The 20,888-nt window shown below is 29.3% G+C and overlaps 6 protein-coding genes across 10 annotated transcripts; 4 read left to right on the forward strand and 2 right to left on the reverse strand.

Annotated features, from left to right (window-relative positions):
* Window positions 1-67: 67 nt before the first annotated feature.
* On the forward strand, window positions 68-534 carry LOC119600739. Its single transcript, XM_037951215.1, has 2 exons — window positions 68-113; window positions 171-534. Exon 2 carries the CDS (start codon window positions 193-195, stop codon window positions 472-474), a length of 282 nt encoding a protein of 93 aa, XP_037807143.1. The 5' UTR covers window positions 68-113; window positions 171-192; the 3' UTR covers window positions 475-534.
* On the reverse strand, window positions 508-1,763 carry LOC119600737 (26S proteasome non-ATPase regulatory subunit 8). Its single transcript, XM_037951212.1, has 4 exons — window positions 1,454-1,763; window positions 1,207-1,382; window positions 936-1,143; window positions 508-874 (listed from the first exon to the last, which is right to left on the reverse strand). The coding sequence occupies exons 1-4, from the start codon at window positions 1,559-1,561 to the stop codon at window positions 569-571; spliced, it is 798 nt and encodes a 265-aa protein (XP_037807140.1). The 5' UTR covers window positions 1,562-1,763; the 3' UTR covers window positions 508-568.
* Window positions 1,764-2,125: 362 nt separating this feature from the next.
* On the forward strand, window positions 2,126-7,122 carry LOC119600736 (putative uncharacterized protein DDB_G0277255). The gene is made up of 2 exons (XM_037951211.1): window positions 2,126-2,587; window positions 3,225-7,122. The coding sequence occupies exon 2, from the start codon at window positions 3,258-3,260 to the stop codon at window positions 6,480-6,482; it is 3,225 nt and encodes a 1,074-aa protein (XP_037807139.1). The 5' UTR covers window positions 2,126-2,587; window positions 3,225-3,257; the 3' UTR covers window positions 6,483-7,122.
* A 2,369-nt stretch (window positions 7,123-9,491) lies between these two features.
* Window positions 9,492-10,847, forward strand: LOC119600727 (ribokinase). The gene is made up of 3 exons (XM_037951193.1): window positions 9,492-9,796; window positions 9,856-10,404; window positions 10,463-10,847. Exons 1-3 carry the CDS (start codon window positions 9,732-9,734, stop codon window positions 10,815-10,817), a joined length of 969 nt encoding a protein of 322 aa, XP_037807121.1. The 5' UTR covers window positions 9,492-9,731; the 3' UTR covers window positions 10,818-10,847.
* A 12-nt stretch (window positions 10,848-10,859) lies between these two features.
* On the reverse strand, window positions 10,860-11,357 carry LOC119600728 (translation machinery-associated protein 7 homolog). Of its 4 annotated transcripts, none has more exons than XM_037951196.1 (2): window positions 11,278-11,357; window positions 10,860-11,172 (listed from the first exon to the last, which is right to left on the reverse strand). In XM_037951196.1, the coding sequence occupies exon 2, from the start codon at window positions 11,156-11,158 to the stop codon at window positions 10,964-10,966; it is 195 nt and encodes a 64-aa protein (XP_037807124.1). In that variant the 5' UTR covers window positions 11,159-11,172; window positions 11,278-11,357; the 3' UTR covers window positions 10,860-10,963. The 4 variants fall into 4 exon arrangements, with proteins under 4 accessions (XP_037807124.1, XP_037807123.1, XP_037807125.1 ...); XM_037951195.1 differs by having other exon boundaries at window positions 10,860-11,175; XM_037951197.1 differs by having other exon boundaries at window positions 10,860-11,175; window positions 11,260-11,328.
* Window positions 11,358-11,672: 315 nt separating this feature from the next.
* LOC119600705 (ADP,ATP carrier protein) lies at window positions 11,673-20,458 on the forward strand. Of its 2 annotated transcripts, none has more exons than XM_037951156.1 (4): window positions 11,673-11,885; window positions 18,972-19,275; window positions 19,409-19,536; window positions 19,625-20,458. In XM_037951156.1, exons 2-4 carry the CDS (start codon window positions 18,976-18,978, stop codon window positions 20,097-20,099), a joined length of 903 nt encoding a protein of 300 aa, XP_037807084.1. In that variant the 5' UTR covers window positions 11,673-11,885; window positions 18,972-18,975; the 3' UTR covers window positions 20,100-20,458. The 2 variants fall into 2 exon arrangements, with proteins under 2 accessions (XP_037807084.1, XP_037807085.1); XM_037951157.1 differs by lacking the exon at window positions 11,673-11,885 and adding an exon at window positions 15,616-15,786.
* Window positions 20,459-20,888: the final 430 nt, after the last annotated feature.

A 20,888-nucleotide genomic window follows, 5' to 3' on the forward strand; every position in this document is an offset into this window, starting at 1 on the left:
TTTCTGTAAATGTTTTACAACACTGATAACAAGAAAAATTCACCACATAACTTTTGACATTAAACATATGGTTTTTGACAGTTGATAGGTGAGCGATAGTGCTGCTGCTTTGCGTAAGATTACGTGAATCTTTAATAAAAAATATATATAAAAAAGTTAAATAAATTTAGTTTTTAAATATATACAACAACTATGAGAAACGTAAGAAATTGCCAAAGTCTCCTAAGACGTTGCTACACTCAAGCTACCGGCGTCAAGACTCCCGGTGCCTCATCTGGCCCCTCCACTAGCAATGTCAAGGGTTTGTCCAGCAACTGCGTTAAACCTGTAAGCGAACCCGTTGGTCCCGGAGCCTCCGCCAATGGTCAGTACAAAGTACCCGAATACTTCTGTTTCAATCGTTTCAGCTATGCTGAGGCTGAAATCGAAATGGCTAAATATCGTTGCCCCCAACCTTCGGCTTTGAAAAAGTAAATGTGTACGTTTGAAATAATAAAATTGTTGTTGTAAAATAAATTTAATTACAAAATGATACATTTTTGAGTGTTTATTAAATATATAAGCTGTTCTAAACAATCATTTCTAATTCGCGAGCATAGAATATGGCCTGTTCGGCCAATTCCACAGATGGTAGAATTTCTTTGGGTTTTATCGATTTATCAACAAAACTATAGACATTATCAGCTCCCAATTGCCAGTTGCGTTTCTTGCCAAAGGCTTTAACATCTTCAATGGATTTAAGATTAAGCCTCTTGCTGGCTTCCTCTATGGAAATCTTTTCGTAGGCCTTTTCAATGCAAGCGGCAATTTCATCACGCACCGTGCACAACAAAATGTCCATAAAATAGCAATAGATTTCGGAAGGGGCACAACTCTGGAATAATGGGCATAAATTATTAGAAAATAATGATAAGTTAACAAATTAAGGAAATTACCTTAGCTTGGAAGATTTTATTATAACGTCCTTCCATTATATACTGCTCCAATGCCAAAATGGGACAAATATACTTGTTGGAGTGTATAATTTCGGCTTGTAACAATTCCAATTCGGTATGAAATTCCGATACGCGATTTACCGACAAAAGATACAAGAGATTTAAGCCCAATAGCTTATACATATTTTCAGATTCGCCGATTTGTTGCCTGCAAAAAGTTCATTATTAATATCATATAATGGTAATAAAATTTTGTTTATAATTAACTTACTGATAATCGTAGTAATAACACTTCAATTGGGACATGTATCTCTCAAAGGCTGGTATGTCTTTGGTTACTACACTATATTCTACTGCAATTTCCAAGACATTGCGTGACAAAATCATTTCATTTTTAGAAGATTTAACATCTTTTGTAGGCAAAAAGGCCAATTTAGTAAGGGCCACCTAGGGAAAATGAAGGATATTAAGATTAACAAAAAATCTTTGTTTTGAGGTTATCTCTCTTTAATAGAAACCTTTAATTGATCCAGCAATTGGCCACATTTCTTAATATTTTGTGGTTTTTTATGCCATTCGGTATTTAATTCTTTATACAAATTTTCAACTTCAGTTAAATTGGACATTTTTCTTTCTTTTTTTAAATAATTTCACGAAAAAAACACCAAGGAAATTCTTGTCTTGTAAATGATTTGCAATTTTTGTTTGTCTTGTATATTGGCCGCTGTTTGTTTGTTGTCAAATCTCTTTTGTTTTCAATTTTCTTAGCAAATGTCAAAGTGACATTTGAAAGTGACATTAGCTGTTGCTGCCACTGTATGTAAAAAAAATCAAACTGAAATCAAAATTTAGTAATAAGAATGTTGTAAACTTGAATCTAAATTAAATAAATTTCTAAAACAAATGTATTTATTTTAAAACAAAATACATACATATATTGATTTTGGGTTAATTTGTAAAGAAAATAAAAATTTCTTTAAAATTGTAATAGATTTCCAGCTATATTTTTAATCCGCCATTTTCTATACAAATGTCAGGGTAAATCTATTACTATCCTGAAAAATAAACTCACCACTTTGTTTACCTTAATATAACTATCACATTCTAGCTTATGCCATACGGCTTGGGAACTGTCAAATTGTTGTTTATGTATGTAACTTGTTGTCTCTTTCTTTTAAAACCAAAGTGAAAATTACCACTTTTTCCCAAGTGCTGCCGTACAAAATATCATCTAGCGTTGGTCGACATCATTTAACGTTGCAATTTTATGGATAATTTTACTTAAAAATCAAAAGAAATATTCTTTAATTTAGTGCAAACAGTGAAATTACTAAAAGATTTACTAAAATCTATCATAAATTAATAAAAACCTAGTGTTATAAACATTGTGTGAGCCTAGCATTTGCGTTCTTTGTGGACGACAGAAGAAGCAAAAAAAAAGGAAAAAAATAAAACACACCGAGAAAAAAAACTGATAAATTTTTGTCAAACGAAAAAGAAAAAATAAACGCAAGAAAAAATTTAACATTAGCTGTACATTTTTCTTTATTTTAATATTGTGTTTTGTGAAAAATTCCTTTCTAAATGAACGACGTTTATATTTTTTGTTGTCAAAACTCCTATAATCATAATAAAAAATTATAAGAAAAAAAGTAAGTGTTTTTGTATGATTGTCAAGTCTAATTATATTTTGTTTTTTCTTATGATGGTTGAGAAAAGTCCGCGCAATAAAGAGCTAAAGACTGACAGAGACTTGATTTGACTCTATGACTTACGTACATACATTTATACGTATGTATGTTTGTATGTACGTATCTGACAGAGTGATTGTATGAGTGTGTTGTTGCATTTATATATTGTATATTATTTTGGTCTGTTTGTTGCTTGTTTGTTCGTTTGTTTTTTTATGTTTTCATTTTGTGAGTACAGTAGGGCAAAAATAAACTAAATTTCTATGATATTTTGATGTAACATTAATATTTTGTTTAATAAATTTGTAAACATTAAACAAATTGTTTGAGTTAATAGAAATAGGAATTATTTGTTGTTTTTAAGGCGAGATTCCCGCCAATTTTTTTTAATGAGTTGCCAGATGATTTATTTATAAATGAAGGGGGGAGGTTGGGGGTGACTTAAATGATTAAAAATTATTGAACATTTAATTGGTTTATTTGAAATATATTTGAATTTTGTGATCATGTTTTAAAGGGACAGGGATTCCTTTTCGCTCTAAATATAAAACTTTTTTTCGATCTTATTTAAACATCTTTTTATTTCTTTTCCTTTTAGCACTTCCCTCCTAAGGCTGCTTCTATGTGAAAAATGCGTGTTGGAAAGAAGCCCAACGCCGTAGAAGCTAAAAAGACACGTTCTTGTGTAGTACGTCTAGAGAAAGTTGCAAAAAAATCACCAAACGTTTCACCGGCTCCGGAAGAAAGCCGCAGCAATATATCACGCCTCACACGTTTAAGTGTAAACACATCAGCCACTATGGCTCCCACACCTAAATTAAGAAGAGGCGTAGCTGTCGCAACAGCAACACCTCAACAACAAAAATCCCTGAGTGGACCAATAAAAAAGAGAATTGTAGGCAGCAGCAATACTATACAAACTCCTCAAACACAAAAGACCACAAACTCTAATATGACTAATATAAGATCTAATCAAAAAATCAAGATTATACCCAGATCAAATAAATCTACACCAGTTTCAACACCCTCCCGAGATGAAACACCACCACCCACCATTGCGGCTGGCAGATCAAGACGCGCCATTAAACCAAATCCCAAATATGCTAGTGAAGATTTGGTTACACCAAAAGTTGTGCGCAATGTAGCCTCACTAGGATCCTCCACCAGCCGGGGTGGGTCTGTGGCTCCGACTGGCGGTGGTAAAACACGTAAAGCTTCTACCAGCTCGGATGATTTCTATAATCGTAATTCCGAAGATGATTATGACGAAAGACATGATATGGACCAAGATGATGACGATGATGTTGATGATGAGGCAGATTTGCTAAACGATAAAGCTTATCAGGTTGATGAGAAAGATAATCAAGATGATTCAGATTTTTCCGATATTGAAGAACAGCCTGTGCGTGTCGTCAGACCTCGTGGACGTCCCAAACGAGTTCAAGAACCTGCAACACAAACAAACAATAAGTTACCCACACAAACAGCAGCCAACTCTCAGAACAAACGTGTTACATCCTCTACTGCAGCCGCGTCTACAAGTTTACGTTCCCAACCCTCTCAATTACAACAAATAAGACGTTCTTTAGTTTCGGCCAATAATCAACGTAATCTTAATATTTTGGCCGGTAGTGGAGCTACTGCTCAAAAACGCAAACTAGAGGAAATCCAAGATGATTCCAGTGATAATGAAAGCTCGTATACTATAAAACGCAAACAATTATTACTTTCCACTGCAGCGGGTAATAAAGTTAAAGTGCCGGTTAAGGAGAGTCGTGTAAGTGCCACTTCTACTCCTTTCAATAAAAGTCGTTTGGCGTTGCAGAAATCGACAACACCAGCACACAGCCAGCAGCAGCACCAGCAAGCTGTTAATGGCAGCAGCAATAAATTTAGTAATAATCAAACCACAAATCAACGGCGAGCAATTGAAATAACAGCCAAGTCTAATGCACAGCTAAGACAGAATGCCAGCTCAGTCACGAATGAACAACAACAACAACAACAGAAAAGCCAAACAAACCAAACTAATCTAACAACACAAGCTAAATTACTGGCGGCCAAAACAAATCGACTACGCAGTGGTTCACCTAAGCTACCTACACAAAAAACCAGACAAAATGGCACCGCCTTAACAACATCCTCAAACTCAACGGGATCCTCCACCTCCACTACTGCTAACAGCAAAATAAGTGATAAAGCGAAAACAAAAACCATAACATCACCAGCAGCAGCAGCCGCCACCGGCACAATTAACTCTGAAAACACCATTGATCTAAAAGATGATTCTCCCAATTCCACCATGGATGATTTCGAAACAATGCCCACATTCACTATAGTCAATGTCAATGATATAATCAACAAAAAAGGAGATGTGTTAATAACTAAAGCAAAGTCCAATAACAACAACAACAAAGCTCCTACGGTTATAGAATTTTCGGAAAGTATTAGTTTAGATGATGAAGAGGACGAGGATGATGATGATGATGATGAAATGGAGTTGGCTGCGGCGCCGCCCAAGAAATTACCCACACATAATAATAACAAGAAAACATCTTCCCTGACTCGTTCTAGCGAATCATTAAGGAAGTTACCCACAAAATCATCATCTTCTACTACACAACCCGCACCCCAAATACTTAATCATAAATTGGGTTTACGTAATACAAGGGTAACAGCCAAAACTACCACCACCTTAACGGCCACCTTGACATCACCTGACAAACCGGCACCACGTATTTTAAATTCTATGGTGGCTAAGAAAACACAACCGGTTAAGCCGCTAATAGCAAATATGGAGGATTCTGCTGATGAAAGCTTTCCTTTGTCTTTGGATGAAGACGAGGAGGAGGAGGAAGAGCAGCAGCAGCACGAGCAAGAAGAAGAAACCGAAGATGAGGTAGAGAGTAGATTTGGCAAACAACGCCAGAAATTAACGCAGAGAACCAGAAAGCGAGAGCAAAACTTAAGGGACATGGATACTGAAGATACAGAGTCGCAAAATACGGAAGAAGATGAGAGTGTATTACAAACTAGCAACAGCAGCAATAAAGCTAATTACAATAACAACTCCTCCTCAGTAGCCCTAACATCCAAACAAACTGCGCTGACGCAACGCAAAAAACGTATGTCCGCGGTATCTCATACACCCATAGTGGTGAGCAGTAATAAAAAGCGTTTAACTCCGGCAGCGGCTAAAGAAAATTCTCTAGCAGCCACCAATCAGCAAGTCAACGAAACAACGCCAGCGTTACCGAATCCAAAACAAGCAATTGTACCCACACTCCCAGCCCGCAATAAAACAAATAACGAAAAAGTTGTTATTTCCAAGCAGGGCGATAAAATCATTAAGAAAATCACTTGTTTCGAAACCTGGTATGTCATCAATATGCCGCCCGAAACAAAACGCTCTACGATTATTAAAAATCAATTAGAAATGCCTTTAATACGTTTAGCCAATAATGCTAAAAACATTTGTCTACCCAATGACCTGTGGAGCACAAAAGTCACCCTCTACGAACTCTCTCCCCAAATGTTGGGTAAAGGCACCTACGCCACCTTTACGGGTGACCTCTTCGAGCATAATATCAAAGAAGAAGATCGTGGTAAATATCAGCCTTCATGTGTTATGTTTCGCCGTTCTATAGAAAAGTCGCAAGCCTCTCGTATGCCCTATGATCGAGCGGTTATATTTAAAAATAAAACTTTTTACACTAACATCGAAGGCAAGAATGTAAGATTAGTGGGAGCGCCCAGCATAGTAAATACCGAAAGGGAAATTGAAATTTTGCTGCAGGTCGTGGATACCCTGACACTACAAAGTGATTTTGTAGAACATATTTCTATAGTACCATAGAAAGAAAGAAAAAAGACTAGTCTGTAGACTAGGCTATAGACTAGACTATAGACTAGACTACATAAACTAGACTACATAGACTAGACTATAGACTAGATTGTAAACTAGACTATATACTGGACCATAGAACAGCCTATAGACTAGACTACAAACTAGACTATAAGACTTCACTATAGACTAGACTATAAACTAGAATACAGACTAGACTATAGACTAGACTTTTGTAAAAAGAAATTTGTAAAAAAAAACTTTCTAAATTTACTTAGAAAAGCACAATACTTTAAATAAAAAAAATACTGACAAAATCCTTCAAATTTTAACATTTTTATAAACACAAACTTAGGAATGAAAAAAAGAGCTAATAATACTCTGGTAATAAGAGTATATATATCACTTACAACATAAACTGGAAAAGTCTATTTATTTGATTAAACAAAAATCTAACTAACTCATCATATTTCATACATTTTGTTAAATTAATCTATTGTTTTCTTTTTCTATATGGAAATAAATAAGTAACTTTAGTTTTAAATTATTTAAGTTATAAATAAAGAAAATTTAATTTTAATAAAAAGAAAATTAAAAACAAACAGAAAATGTAATTGAATTACGTAAAAGTAAATAATGTAAATTTCGCTTTATAAAATAAAAAAAAAAAAAAAAAAATTAAAATGATATAAAAAAAAAACTAAGAGTAATAAAATATATTTAAAATTACTTATATGAAATATTAAAAACATTACTTTTAAAATATCTTAAAAACATTTTTAATAGTTTTCACTACTATGTTGCGTTTTAAACATGTTATTTTTGTGTAACAAACTCTACATACATTGTTTTAATTAATTAATTAAAAATGTCTTTCTTATCACTAGTTTTATTATAAAAAATCATTTATTTTTAAAACAAATACTTAGTTTAACATTTTAATTTTTACTGTAAATTATATAATTATTAAATATGTTAAAAAAAAATAAGAACGTTAAAATGATTTTTTAACAAATTTAAACAGAAATATGGTTTTTCATTACTAAATACAAAATTAATTTTTCTTTTTAATTTTTAAGGGCTCTTTTTAACAAATCTATATATTTTTTTAGTAATTTGTTTAGTTATATAATATTAATACATACTATTAAAGTAACAATAATCTGTAAAATATTGAAGTTTAATAAAAGTTATTAATAAAAACACAAAAAACACCCACATTTTGTATTTTTCTCTAAACCTGGCAACCCCATTTCTGCAGTGTGTTCAGTATTGTGTGTAATAATCCCGCCAAGGGTTGTATTACAAGAACAGTGCTGGTAATTTAGAGATTTTCTTCTTAAAGCGAGCGATTCGAATTCTAATGGGTTACCCTAATATTCTATATATAAAAAATTTTATCGCAAATAATTTGAAAGTATTTCTTTTTTAGTGGCGAATTAAAAAACGTTTGCTTTCTTAGAGCTTTTGGAATAGTAATTTAAAATTAAATGGACGATTTCGAAATGTTTCCATAAGAAAATTTATATCGAATAATGACAATGAAACATTTATCGTTACTGTAATTTTCAGAAAATATTAGTTTTGCGGAAAAATATTTTCATTATAATTAAAAGTATTTGCAGGCTTTTAAAAAAGGTTTAATTTTGAATGAAATATTTGTGTTATTCCAAAAATGTTGAGATTTTTTATTTTATTAAAATTTCGTTTTATATATATACATACATATATATATGGGCATTTCCACCGAAAAGTCTACTTTTGTCACATCACGTCACGCACCATTAACTGCCTATATCTAGGGAAAATATTTATATATATTTAACTTATTTATATTTTTATGTAGAGCTCTAATAGCTTTATACATAGGATAAAGTAAGGGCCAATCAAAAGGAATGGTCTTAAGATATTGTCAATTAATGTTCGTGACGTCATGTGACAAAAAATATATTTCGGTGGAAATGCCCATATGGTTTAAAATGCAATAATTATAACATAATTTAATAAATTTAATTTAAAATAAAATTTATTATTTAAATTATTAAAAATTTTCTTATGTCAGATCTTTTATACCCTTTATCATAGTATTTTTATATAAGAAATGTTTTTTAATTAAAATGTTTTCCCTAATAAAATCAATATCGAACACATAGTAACAATATAATACCCATTATACTATAAAAAATAATTTTAATGAAATAATGAAAAAATATATTCTGTAACTCAAACGAAAAGTCAAATTAAGAGATATTTTAGAATTAAATTCAGTTTTTGTAGAGATGAATTTTGATTTTTAAATTTCAAAATTAAATTTCAAAAGTATTTTACAGATATTTCAAATTGTATTTCAGAAATTATAAATTATATGTATTATAGATATTTGTAATTCTATTATTAATTTATATGTCAGAATTTTTAAGTTATATTTTTGAAATTATAATTATATTTTTCAATTGTTAACTTCAAATTGTATTTAAAAATTTCCATTTAGAATTTAGTTATAATTTTCTTTTAATGAAATCTATTTCAAATAAGTCCAAGTAATGAGTTTTTCAAAACTCTTTCAATTCTTGATGTTTTCTCTAATTCACTTTATTTTGTAATAGATTAAAATAAAGTTTAACACATATTTGTTCTAAACGAAAACCCTTGTATTAAATTGATATAGAAATGCTATATACTCATTCCGATAATCACTTTTTCAATATTTTATGAAGTAAAGTCGGATGATCTTGATGTTATTTAAAGTTCTACTACTTCTTGCAAAATATCACGCTTCTTGAGTCTGTACCTTTATTATAGTTAGATAATTAGCTAGCAAGTTAGTTATAGTTTATTACTTTAAACTAATTTTATTAAAATATTTAAAAAATCGATAAATTATACATATCTGATTTAGCTTAATTTCACCATAGTCTTACACCGAGAGAAAAAGTATGGAATTTTAGGGTATTTGTGTATTAAAAAATTGCCAGAACTGAATAGTTATAATTATAATAATTTTTTCATATACCTACTAGATATCGTTATAATCATATTAAACATTTAAAGATGATACTTAAAAACACTATTGTAAATTTAATTACTACAACACCTTTCAAAAACAAATTTCTAGATAAGAAAAATCTACAATTAGTAACAAGTTGTTTTATAATAAATTAAACAAATTGCAGCTGTTTCTCATTTCTAATAGGTAGTTCCAAATCTGCCTTAATTAAAAAAACATTAAAAAAAGAGCAGACCAAACAAACAACAATAATAATGAGTGATAAAACTAAAAATATAAATGTTTTGGTTTATGGTTCGGCTATAGTAGACTTTATATGGTAAATAAATCTAAGAAAAACCTATAAAATCATTATTGTAATAATATTCACATTAACAGCTATGTGGACCGCTTGCCCAAGGCTGGAGAAACTTTACATGGCCACAAGTTTGCCAATGGTTTTGGTGGCAAGGGAGCCAATCAATGTGTGGCGGCTGCACGTTTAGGTGCTAACACTGCTATGATCGCTAAATTGGGTATGGATATGTGGGGAGAGCAATATGTGCAGCAACTGAAAAGAGAAAATGTTAATGTGGATTTTGTTAAACAGTGTGCGGGAGAAAGTACTGGGATTGCCCAAATTGCTGTTAGTTCGGAGGGGGAAAATCATATTGTTATAGTGGCCGGAGCCAATAATAACTTGGCTGCTAATGATGTCCAAGAGGCAGAAGCGTTATTTCAAAATGCTAAAGTTCTACTTTGTCAATTGGAAACACCTTTGGTCGGTACTTTAGCGGCATTGCAAGCATTTAAAGGTATTTCGATATTAAATGCTGCCCCAGCGCTGAAGAACACTCCAGCGGAACTTTTAAAGGCCGCCTCAATTTTGTGTGTTAATGAAACCGAAGCGGCTTTAATGTGTGAATTGGAGGATATACAAACACTGAGGTAAGCTTTTTCTGTATTTATAGATTTCTTTATTTATTATTTACATTATTCCCAACAGTCAAGCTAAAATTGCTGCCCAAAAACTATTAAAACTAGGAGCTCAAACGGTTATCATAACTTTGGGTTCCCAAGGAGCCGTCTACTCTTCTACCAAAGAGCCCAGCAAATGTATACATGTGCCGGCCCATAAAGTTGAAAAGGTATTAGACACAACAGGAGCTGGTGATGCATTTCTAGGTGCTTTAGCCTTTCATATGGCTCAAAATCCCCAACAAGAACTTCACCAGCATATAGGATTTGCCAATTATGTGGCTGCCCATTCCGTACAATATCCAGGAACTCAATCCAGTTTTCCCAAAGCCCAAGATATACAAACCGTTGCAACGCAAACTTACAATTTTTGTGAAATTTAATAAACAATAAAAACAAAGCACAATACCAAAGAAAACACATTATTTGTCTATAAATATTTGTAAAAAAAGGCTATACACACATTTATTGTTAACTTGTTAAGTTTTTCTTTTAAGAGTAACAATTTTTTAATAAATGCTTAACTAAATTATTTTTTGCCAGACTTCTTGATGCCGCCTCCAACTAATGGACCCTTTTGGGAAGCCTTTTGCTTAGCAGCCTCTAAGGCTTTTTGTTGTTCCTTAAGTTTTTGCTTGAAAGCCATATCCTCTTCGTCCAAGTCTTTGGATTCTTTTTTGGGTGCCTTTAAAGGCTTCTTTTTGCCACCTTCACGACCAGACATTTTCGTTCAATATCCTACTGTAAAGAAAATATGTGTATATATTATAAATGTTCTAGAATTAAGGCACGTTTTTTTAATATTAAAACAAATATGAAATTTACAAAAGAATTATTTCTAACCTCCCCGCACGAGAAATTATTTTACACAATACAAAAGAAATTGTACGTAGAGAGAGAGGAATTGAGAGAAAAACATACATAGTTGCTTAAAAATGTAGTAAATATATAGCGGAGTAGCTTAAAATGTTATTAAAATTAACCTGTATTTTATATAATAGAGCTAACGGACTATTTTTATTTATTTATATGATGCTGTTTATTTTTAGCTTAAATTACATAAATAATAATAATCTGATTGCACTTTTCCAATTGTCTGTTTCACTGAATGCCAACAAACATTTTCTAACTTATTTTAGATTGGAAACAAAATATATTTTTCCTGGTTATGTGTTTTTTCGAACTTCATCTGGCAACTACGTAACTAACATACAAGTGGCTACTCGCTGTAAATACAACTCTGCGGCAAGAACAACGAGAAGGAAAAAGTAGGGAATTTTTTTTTTCGCAAATATCCACCATTTTAAATTACCAGTTACCATCACTTTACGAATTACGGTCGTTAAGTGAACACGCGTTTTTTTTGTCAACGCCAAGTGGGAAATTTAAAAGAATATTCTTTTAAAAGAAGTTTTTATTGTGTAACTTTTGAAAGAAATCTAAAACAAAAGGTATTTAATAAATATATTTTTCTTAATTTTTTAATAATCTAATGAAAACAATGTGAGTGTGCGTGAAAAAATAGTAAAGAAAAAGTGTTAAATGTTTAGGTGATCAGAAATAGTTTTTAAAATAATTAGCTGTAATAACTATTATATAAGTTTTATTTAGTTAAAATTTACAAAAATTGCTTTTATATTTTTGTAAAAAAATAGAAAATCTTATGTAACTCTGAGTATGGCTAGTGTTTGTTCGTTTTATTTTTCTTTGCCACCAACCCCGCACTTGAAATAATCATTTTTTTGCCTAGAGAAATTGTTCTCATTTTTTCTATGTTTCGTTAAATCAGTCACAAGGCAAATGGGGGAATTTTTCTGCAGCCACAACGTTTTTAGATATTTATTTTATTCTACTTTCATAATCTCAAACCTAACCTAAAAATTTTTATATATTTCATTAACATTTTATGTTGTGGTTGTATGAGTGAGAACAGATATTTGTTTTTTCTATATAATTTTGGCTAGTGGTTGTTTTTATACAAATTTACTTGTATAGAGAATTTTGTGTGAGATGTGTAATTTTGTGGAACAAAAAAATTGTTCTCGTGGCAAAATTTACTGGATACTTATTGTTGGAGCAGTTTTTTAATCATACTTTTTTTTTCTTTCTTTTCGTACGTTTTTGTATGCCATGTGTTTGTGCGGCTTTTAGCTAGTAGAGAGTACGAGTAGAAGATAGAGAGAGTGATTTTTTTTTTGCAAAAACAATTGTTAACGGTTTCTCTTGTAATTGCTATTGTAATTTGACGTTTGATAGTCCAATGTTATTAGTAATGCCAACTATGCATAACAAAGTTAGAAAAAACGTAACTTTTAAGAATTTTAACATTTTTCAAAAATTCATTTTGGTTTTTACTAAAATGTATGTATCTATCGTTATTAATTAGGCGTTGTTTATACCTGTGAGCACAGGTAGTTGATCCTCAAACCGGTTATTGATATAAGAAAACTTGTTTCTAGCGTCAAATCCAAACTCTTCTCTACTTTTTCTTTTCTTGAAATCTTGTAATAGTTACATATTTTTTTTCTAATTTGTAAACAACCTTGTTTGTTTATCAAAACAAACGTCCTCAACACAATTTTCACATTTGGACAGCTTGCATCAGCAGCCAGCAGTCCCCTCTTTTTGTGGCTAACAAATTTCTTTCTAATTTTAAAAAAATCTTGATCTTTTGCCAATGTTTTTTTTGTTCTATGAGTCTCAGAATCAATTATCTAACTTTTTAACAAATTACCTTGGAATTTAAACATTTTGCACGTTTTAGTGTTCAATGTTTTAAACTTGAACTTAGTTTTTTTTCTCTAAAAGATCTGATTTTTTTGTAAATTTAAGATTATCATGTTGAAGATCAATAGTTTTATTATTTGTTTTGGTTTTGATTTTTTTCTCACCTTTAAAAAGAGTACATATAAAAAAGCTTTCTATTTGGGGGATGAAGAGTTTAGTTTAAAGCTTTTTTTTAAGTTCATTGACATTGGTTATGAATTATGTATTCGAGAAGGTAGATGATGGCAGAAGAGCTGCCAAAAGATTCTATAGAGAGAACATTTTCGATTTTACCTTTTATAACAGATTTGTAGTGAAGTTTTTTAGTTTTATAGTTTATTGAAAAAAGAAGTTATGTATATTTAAATTAAAATTAAGTAAATATTGGAGTAGTTTAAACAATTCTTTATTTTCGAAGTAATTGTTCATTAAAGTGGTATTTTCTTCTATTCTCTATCTTTTATTCAATTCTATTTTATGAGAACATTATGAGTTATATGAAAGAATTTGTTCTTTTATACAGATTACTATTTTGAAGTAATTATTAGTAGAAGTTTCGTTTTGTCTTAAATATTGTGTTATTTTGAGAAAAATCTTTTAATTTTAATAATGTTTAATACATTACATTCTAGAGGTTGCATTTAATTGAAAATATTAAGAATATATGCAGTAATTTAGAAAATTTTAGCTTCTTTTCCTTCCCAGAAATACCCACATATATGTATTAAGATATAATTTCTTTTATTCTGTCGACAGATGTTTATTTTTGAGAATAATACCAACTGTTTTTCAACATCTGCTGTTTTAATTGGGATAAATTGAAAATTTCTAAAGAATTTTTTTTTGTTTGAGTTTAATACAACAACTTTCTCCTATCAATATATATTGCTTTTTATATTAACTACCCTTAGATCGTTGAAATTTTTGAAATCATTAGGTGAGATTTATTGGAAGAAAAAGAGGAATGAATAGGTACCTACCTAGATTGTAATTTTATTCATTTATGAATTGTAAATCTTTTTTTCAATTGAAAATGTATTTATTTACTAAAGTCTAAATGATTTTAGTTATTTCGTGGTTGATTTGACCTGCATATGATTCTATTTTCATATAAGATACAGCTGGTATAATGGAGGCAAATCTTCTGACAACTAATGTGGTTACTTTGAAGATCATTTATTGATAATCTTCCTCTTAAAAGTGTAAAAAACACGCCCATTTTATGAAGTATTAAAGTTAAAGAAAAACCTTTTGAAAATAGAGACCTGTCCATGCTTTCAATTAAAAAAGTTTTAAAATTCTAAATTTTCGATAAGTTATCGACGATAACTTAAATTTTTTTATAAAAATCTTAAAAAATTAAAATTTTCCTCTTAAAAATGTAAAGAAACACGCCCATTTAACAGAAAAGCTTTCAAAAAAAGAAGTTTTTAAAATTTTATTAGACAACCTTGAAAATATATTTGTTTTGTAATCTAATCTCTTATTCATTATCAAATACAACTATTTTGATAAATTCTAAAGGCATAACTAGTTTCAAAAATGTAACAAAGTTTCACTAAAGAAATCCTTTTATTAACAAACGTAAAACTTTCTGAGTTGTTTCTAAAATTTTGATAAAACTTTGAACCGTTTTGTAAGTTTTCTTAAAAAAACGTTGATAACTTATTAAAATTTGATTATGAATGAAGTTGAAGGAAATGTTTATCAACATTTAATGTTGTTTTCATAATCTTTTGACGTCATATGTACAAAATTCATTTAGCCAAAAGTCACATGTTTAAATATTTAATAACATAATCATGAAAATTTTAAGTTTTTCTTAACAAAAATGTAAAAATACAGAAGTGTTGTTGTTTTATATAACATGGACTTGGAAACAGTGAAAAGAATAATAAAAAAATACAATGTCTAGCTTTTTACGTCACGTTACGTACGCAATAATAGAGATTTTTTTGTTATTTCTTCTTTTTACCTTTTTTTGTTAAATGTTTAAACAATTTATAATTTAGCACATGACAGATAGATTTTAAAGTTTTTTTTGCGTTTTTGTATAATTTCGCATTGAAAAAAGCTTTTTTTTTTCATTACTCTCTTTTCCTTCTTTCTCTCATTTTCTTTTTTACTTTTACGCTATAATTTGCTGTAGTATAAAGTTATATAATTTGGCAATGGATTTTGTTTAATGTTAGCCAAATAATAGGAAAAGAGTTAAAAAAATAATTAAAGAAAAGATAAAAGAAAGACAAGATAAAAAGAAAATAGGAAAAACTCAATGAAATTCTATTATAATTCATGGTCTTTTTTCAGCTTTTTATTGATTGTTACGTCACGTAAAAAGCTTTATTTACATATAAAATACTCTTTACTAGCTTATGAGTCTCTCGTTCTCTCTCTTTTACACTTTTTCTCTGTCTTATTAGTAATTTTCCTGGTGGGTAGTTTGCTGGCGTAGTTGTAGACTTTATAGATTTACATTTGATTTAAATTTTATTAACGTTTAAGTTGCCGTCCGGAGCAGACCTTTGTTTCAAAAGGAATTTTTGGATTTTTTATTTTACTGTGATAAAAAAACACATAACTACAGTACGTTTAATAAAATTTATTTTACAAAAATACAAAATTTATTACAAATTTTAAATAAATTTAAATTAAATTGAAATTTAAATACAAAATATAAATAATAAACTTTTAAGAAGACAAGTGTGTGGGTGCATTATTTGTAAATAATTAAACAATTTTCTGGTGAATTTTAACTAAAGTGTTATAAAAGTGTTAATTTTTAAACAATTATCAGCTAATATTAAAATAAAATAACTTTAATTTACATTTGGTAAAAGAAATTAAAAGATTTTTTTAACTAATTTTAAAGATTATACAAAGATTTTAAAAAATTTTACAGAATATTAATTTTTTTGCTTAAATAACTAAATTAAAATGTTATGCAATCTATTTGACTACTACTGCTAAGAGACAAGAACACTGCTGCTACTACAGCTACACCCCTTTCTTGATTCTATCTATGTAAACTTAACAGTTTAATAAACAATTTTTAAATAATTCTAAATAATTTTATACAATAATTAAAAACTTAAACAAAGTTTATTAAAAATTTTTAATTTAAACTAGAAATTTTAAAAATTTTCTTAAACAAAAACTTTTTCCAAGTAAATTTTTCCTTTTATCAAACTTGACATGGAATGACGTAACTTTTTCTTTGCTCCAGACTTTTTTAAGTAAATAAATTTATTAATTTAACAAATAAATAAAACAATAACTCAATAATAAAACAATAAATCAACTTGTTTAATAATTAGACTTTGTTCTTATACTTTTTTTTGCTTAATATAATTAAATTTTTATCATTGTTATATAAAAAATAACAACAAATTGAGATAAATTTTCTAATAAACCGAAACTCTCGTTAGAACATTTGTTTTATTTGCTCTCTGTTCAAAAAAAAAAAGCTATAAATAACAGACCTTGTCTGTTGTTAATTTAAAAATTTTTCTTTTTTTCTTGGTCATTTTAGATTTCTTTTCAATTATTCTTTTCTCTTTAACCCTGAAATTATTAAAATGCTAACAACGTCATCATTGATTGTCTATATTTTTTTTTTTAAGATTGTATAACTTTTTTGTAAAAAATGCAATATTTAGTATATATTTGCCTTTTTTCATTATGCAATTTAAACTTTTTAAATCTTTTTTTATAATAATAATAATTTTTATTTGCTAATTCCAAGAAAATTTCTTGATTTCCTTTTTATATGTTTGTATAACTGGTTAGTAATATGTTTAGTTTTATCACTTGACAACAGCAACTTTACACTTTTGTTTCCAACCACACCACGTGCTTTAATCAAGTTTTTTTTCTTTTTTGTTTAAGCATGAGACATCAATTATGAGTCTGCTTGGTATTTGCTTATTAAGCAAATTTATTTTAATTATATGTGGCTAAATGTGCTTAGCAAAAAACTAGCTTAATGAATGTTTTAGCATTTTTTCTACCTTTTAGAAAACTGTTAAAGAGAAATGCCGGTTTAAAGAGCGTGTTCTGAATTTTTAATATATATTTTTTTTTTCAAAAATTAGTAAAAATTGTTCAGTTTAAAGTGAAAACTTTAGTAAAAGCAATTATTTTGTTTAAATAATTATTAAATTAATTGATTTAAACAAAAAATTTTAGAAAATTTTAGTTAAAACAAAAGATTTTTACACTCCATTTTAATAGGCAAACAATAGTTTAACAATTTTTAAAGAAAACATTGATATTTATTTAACAATTTTCACTATAATCATATAAAAATTTTTAGTTTACAATAATGCAACCTGATTTTCTGGCAAAAATTTTGCATTTTTTTTTTGCACTTTTTGCCTTTTTGCTCAAAACAGATCCAATAAAAACTGTTTTGTTTATTTTTCTAAACAAAAATATATTTAAACATTTTATACAAATAAGCGTGATTCTTTTCACGCAAAATTTTTGAAATATTTTGCACTTTTTTCAAATTTTTCAGATTTGAATACAGTTTCTTTTTCTAAATGGGACAAAAATTCATTTTTTTGTTTATTTCCACTTTTTATACAAAAACATTTTTCTTTTAAGGCAAAAATTTTGCAATTTTTTTTGCACTTTTATTTTTGCCTTTTTTCACTGTAGTTTACTTTTATTCTGAAAAAAAAAAAATTTATTATACTTTTTTCTGTTTTTTTTTTTAGTTTTATACTTCAAAAATGCAAAAATATATTTTTTTGCACTTTTTCTCAGAACTTGTTCTTATTTTAAAATTAATAACATAAAAAAGGGCAATTACTTAATACATTTTAGGGTTTTATTTTATATTTATAAAGAAATATATTCATATACTCACATTTTTACTTTAAAAAGTGTCAAATAATGCATTTATTGCACTTTTTGCCCTTTCTTTTCAAATAACATGTTTTTATTCTATAAAAAGTGCAATTATTTATTATTTTCTTTACATTACTGTGTAATTTTATAAACAAAAGCATTTTTACTTAAAAAGTGCTAAATAGTGCATTTTGCAAAATAATGCACTTTTTGCCCTAAACAGGGAATAAGTAAATCGTTTTGTAATATTTAGAACACTTTACAAAACTTTTTGTTGCTTTTCAAACTTTTCTTAAACATTTTTCAAAATAAAGTCCAGTAATTTTGGAAATTTGCCAATAATTTTAAAATACAAAAGTTATTTATAAATATTTACAAAATTTAAGATTTTAGTCAAAAACAATAGACGTTTTTTTTATGAAATAGCAAAAGTTAATTTAAAAAATTATTAGTATGTATCCAGTATTTGGTTTTTTTAAGATTTAAACAAAGAAAACTCATTTTAAAATTTGGAATTTTGCCAAAGTACTGGATGCTAAAGGTCTATTAAAGTGAAAAAATAATTTGTGATAATTTCAAAATAAAAATATTAAAAAATTGGTGAATATTTGCAAACTCAAGATTACAAATTAACAAATATTATAAATTAAGACACAAAATTTATTAAGCAAGTCTAAAGAAATCAAGAAAATTTTAAAGCAAGTCTCAAGAAAATGAAGAAATTATAAAAGCAAATCTTTAGAAACCTCAAGAAACCAAAAAATCAAATCCTTAATAACTCAAGAATCAAGAACTAAGGACTATGAATCATGCACTCTCAACACAAATCAAAATTTCAAAATCACTTTCAAGATAATCAAGAAACACAATATATTAACGCTACTATATATATATATATTATTTTAATCAACTTATAGCAAAATGGGTAAGGAAGCTGTTGATCCCCTTGGATTCGTTAAGGATTTCGCCGCCGGTGGTATCTCCGCCGCTGTCTCAAAGACTGCCGTCGCCCCCATCGAGCGTGTCAAGTTGCTCTTGCAAGTACAACACATCTCCAAACAAATCAGCCCCGATAAGCAATACAAGGGTATGATCGATTGTTTTGTCCGCATTCCAAAAGAACAAGGTTTTGCTTCATACTGGCGTGGTAACATGGCTAACGTTATCAGATATTTCCCAACCCAGGCTTTGAACTTTGCCTTCAAGGATAAGTACAAGCAAGTAAGTGTCGTATGATCAATCATCAATCAATCATCTCTCAACAATACTATTCAAGCCACCATCAAAATAATGTCAAGTGTTCAAGTCTTAGCGGTTTACTTATACTAAGTTCTTTTTCTCCGTTCGCTTTTAGGTTTTCTTGGGTGGTGTTGACAAGAACACTCAATTCTGGCGTTACTTCATGGGTAACTTAGCTTCCGGTGGTGCTGCTGGTGCCACTTCCCTCTGCTTCGTCTACCCCTTGGACTTTGCCCGTACTCGGTAGGTTTTGCCCAAACAAAAAACCATAAAAACTCTTGCCACAATTTTTACTTATTTTTCTCTTATTATTTTTCTATTTTTTCTCCAGTTTGGCTGCTGATACCGGCAAGGGTGGTCAACGTGAATTCACTGGCTTGGGCAACTGCTTGGCCAAGATCTTCAAATCTGACGGTTTGGTTGGTTTGTACCGTGGTTTCGGTGTATCCGTACAAGGTATCATTATCTACCGTGCTGCCTACTTCGGCTTCTACGATACTGCCCGTGGTATGTTGCCCGATCCTAAGAACACCCCCATCTACATCAGCTGGGCTATCGCTCAAGTTGTTACAACTGTTGCTGGTATTGTCTCCTATCCCTTCGATACTGTCCGTCGTCGTATGATGATGCAGTCTGGTCGCAAGGCTACCGAAATCATCTACAAGAACACATTGCACTGCTGGGCCACCATCGCCAAACAAGAAGGTACTGGTGCCTTCTTCAAGGGTGCCTTCTCCAACGTTCTCAGAGGTACCGGTGGTGCTTTCGTACTTGTATTGTACGATGAAATCAAGAAGTTCTTGTAAATTAATTAAATTAAATTACTCTTACCTAAAAAAATACACACACTACTATACACCTACAGTTAATAAAATTTTAATTTAATTTTAAATTTATCGAAACAAAAAAACCCCATTATAAATTGTAATTTAATTGAATGATTATTGTACCAACAACAACAACAAAATTCATTAAACAAAAATCTTATGTTGTAAGAACAAAACAAAAAACAAACAGTACGTGTTCGTTCGTTCGAATTGTATGTTAATAAGTTTCATTATTGTATCGCCAGTTAGATAAATCTATTCAACCAGACAAAGTGTGAAAGATTTAAAAATGTTAAGAAAAAAATCGAAAAACAAATACAAAGAAACATAAAATTTAATTTATGAATGATCACAAAAGCAAAATCAAGGAAAGAAAACCAACTACCAACTCTTAGTACGTGTTCACCCAGAAATACATAAACTAAGATAAAAAATAAATAAAATAAAAACTATATAAAAATAGTAAAAAAAATTTAGATCTTTTGTTTGATTTCTCAAATATGGACTTTTATGGCGATAAGTTTTTAGATAAGAGAGCTTTTCGTATAGCAAAAGCTTTGTTTTTATAAGAAAACGTTTTTTTTTGGTGAAAAAGTCCTTTTATGCAAAGCTTTTTTTATCGTGAAAAGCTCTTTTATTGTGAAAAAGCTTTATTGCTGGAACATTTGTTTTTGTAAAAACGTTTTTTTGTGGAACCTAATTTTTCGGAAAAATATGTTTCCGCAAAAAGCTTTTTTGTGGAATTTGGAAGATTGTTGAGTGACTAAT

This window comes from Lucilia sericata, unplaced genomic scaffold, assembly GCF_015586225.1.
Source record: "Lucilia sericata isolate MDLA Ls3-8-SP2 unplaced genomic scaffold, ASM1558622v1 Contig000119F_arrow, whole genome shotgun sequence".
Taxonomy (NCBI): domain Eukaryota; kingdom Metazoa; phylum Arthropoda; class Insecta; order Diptera; family Calliphoridae; genus Lucilia; species Lucilia sericata.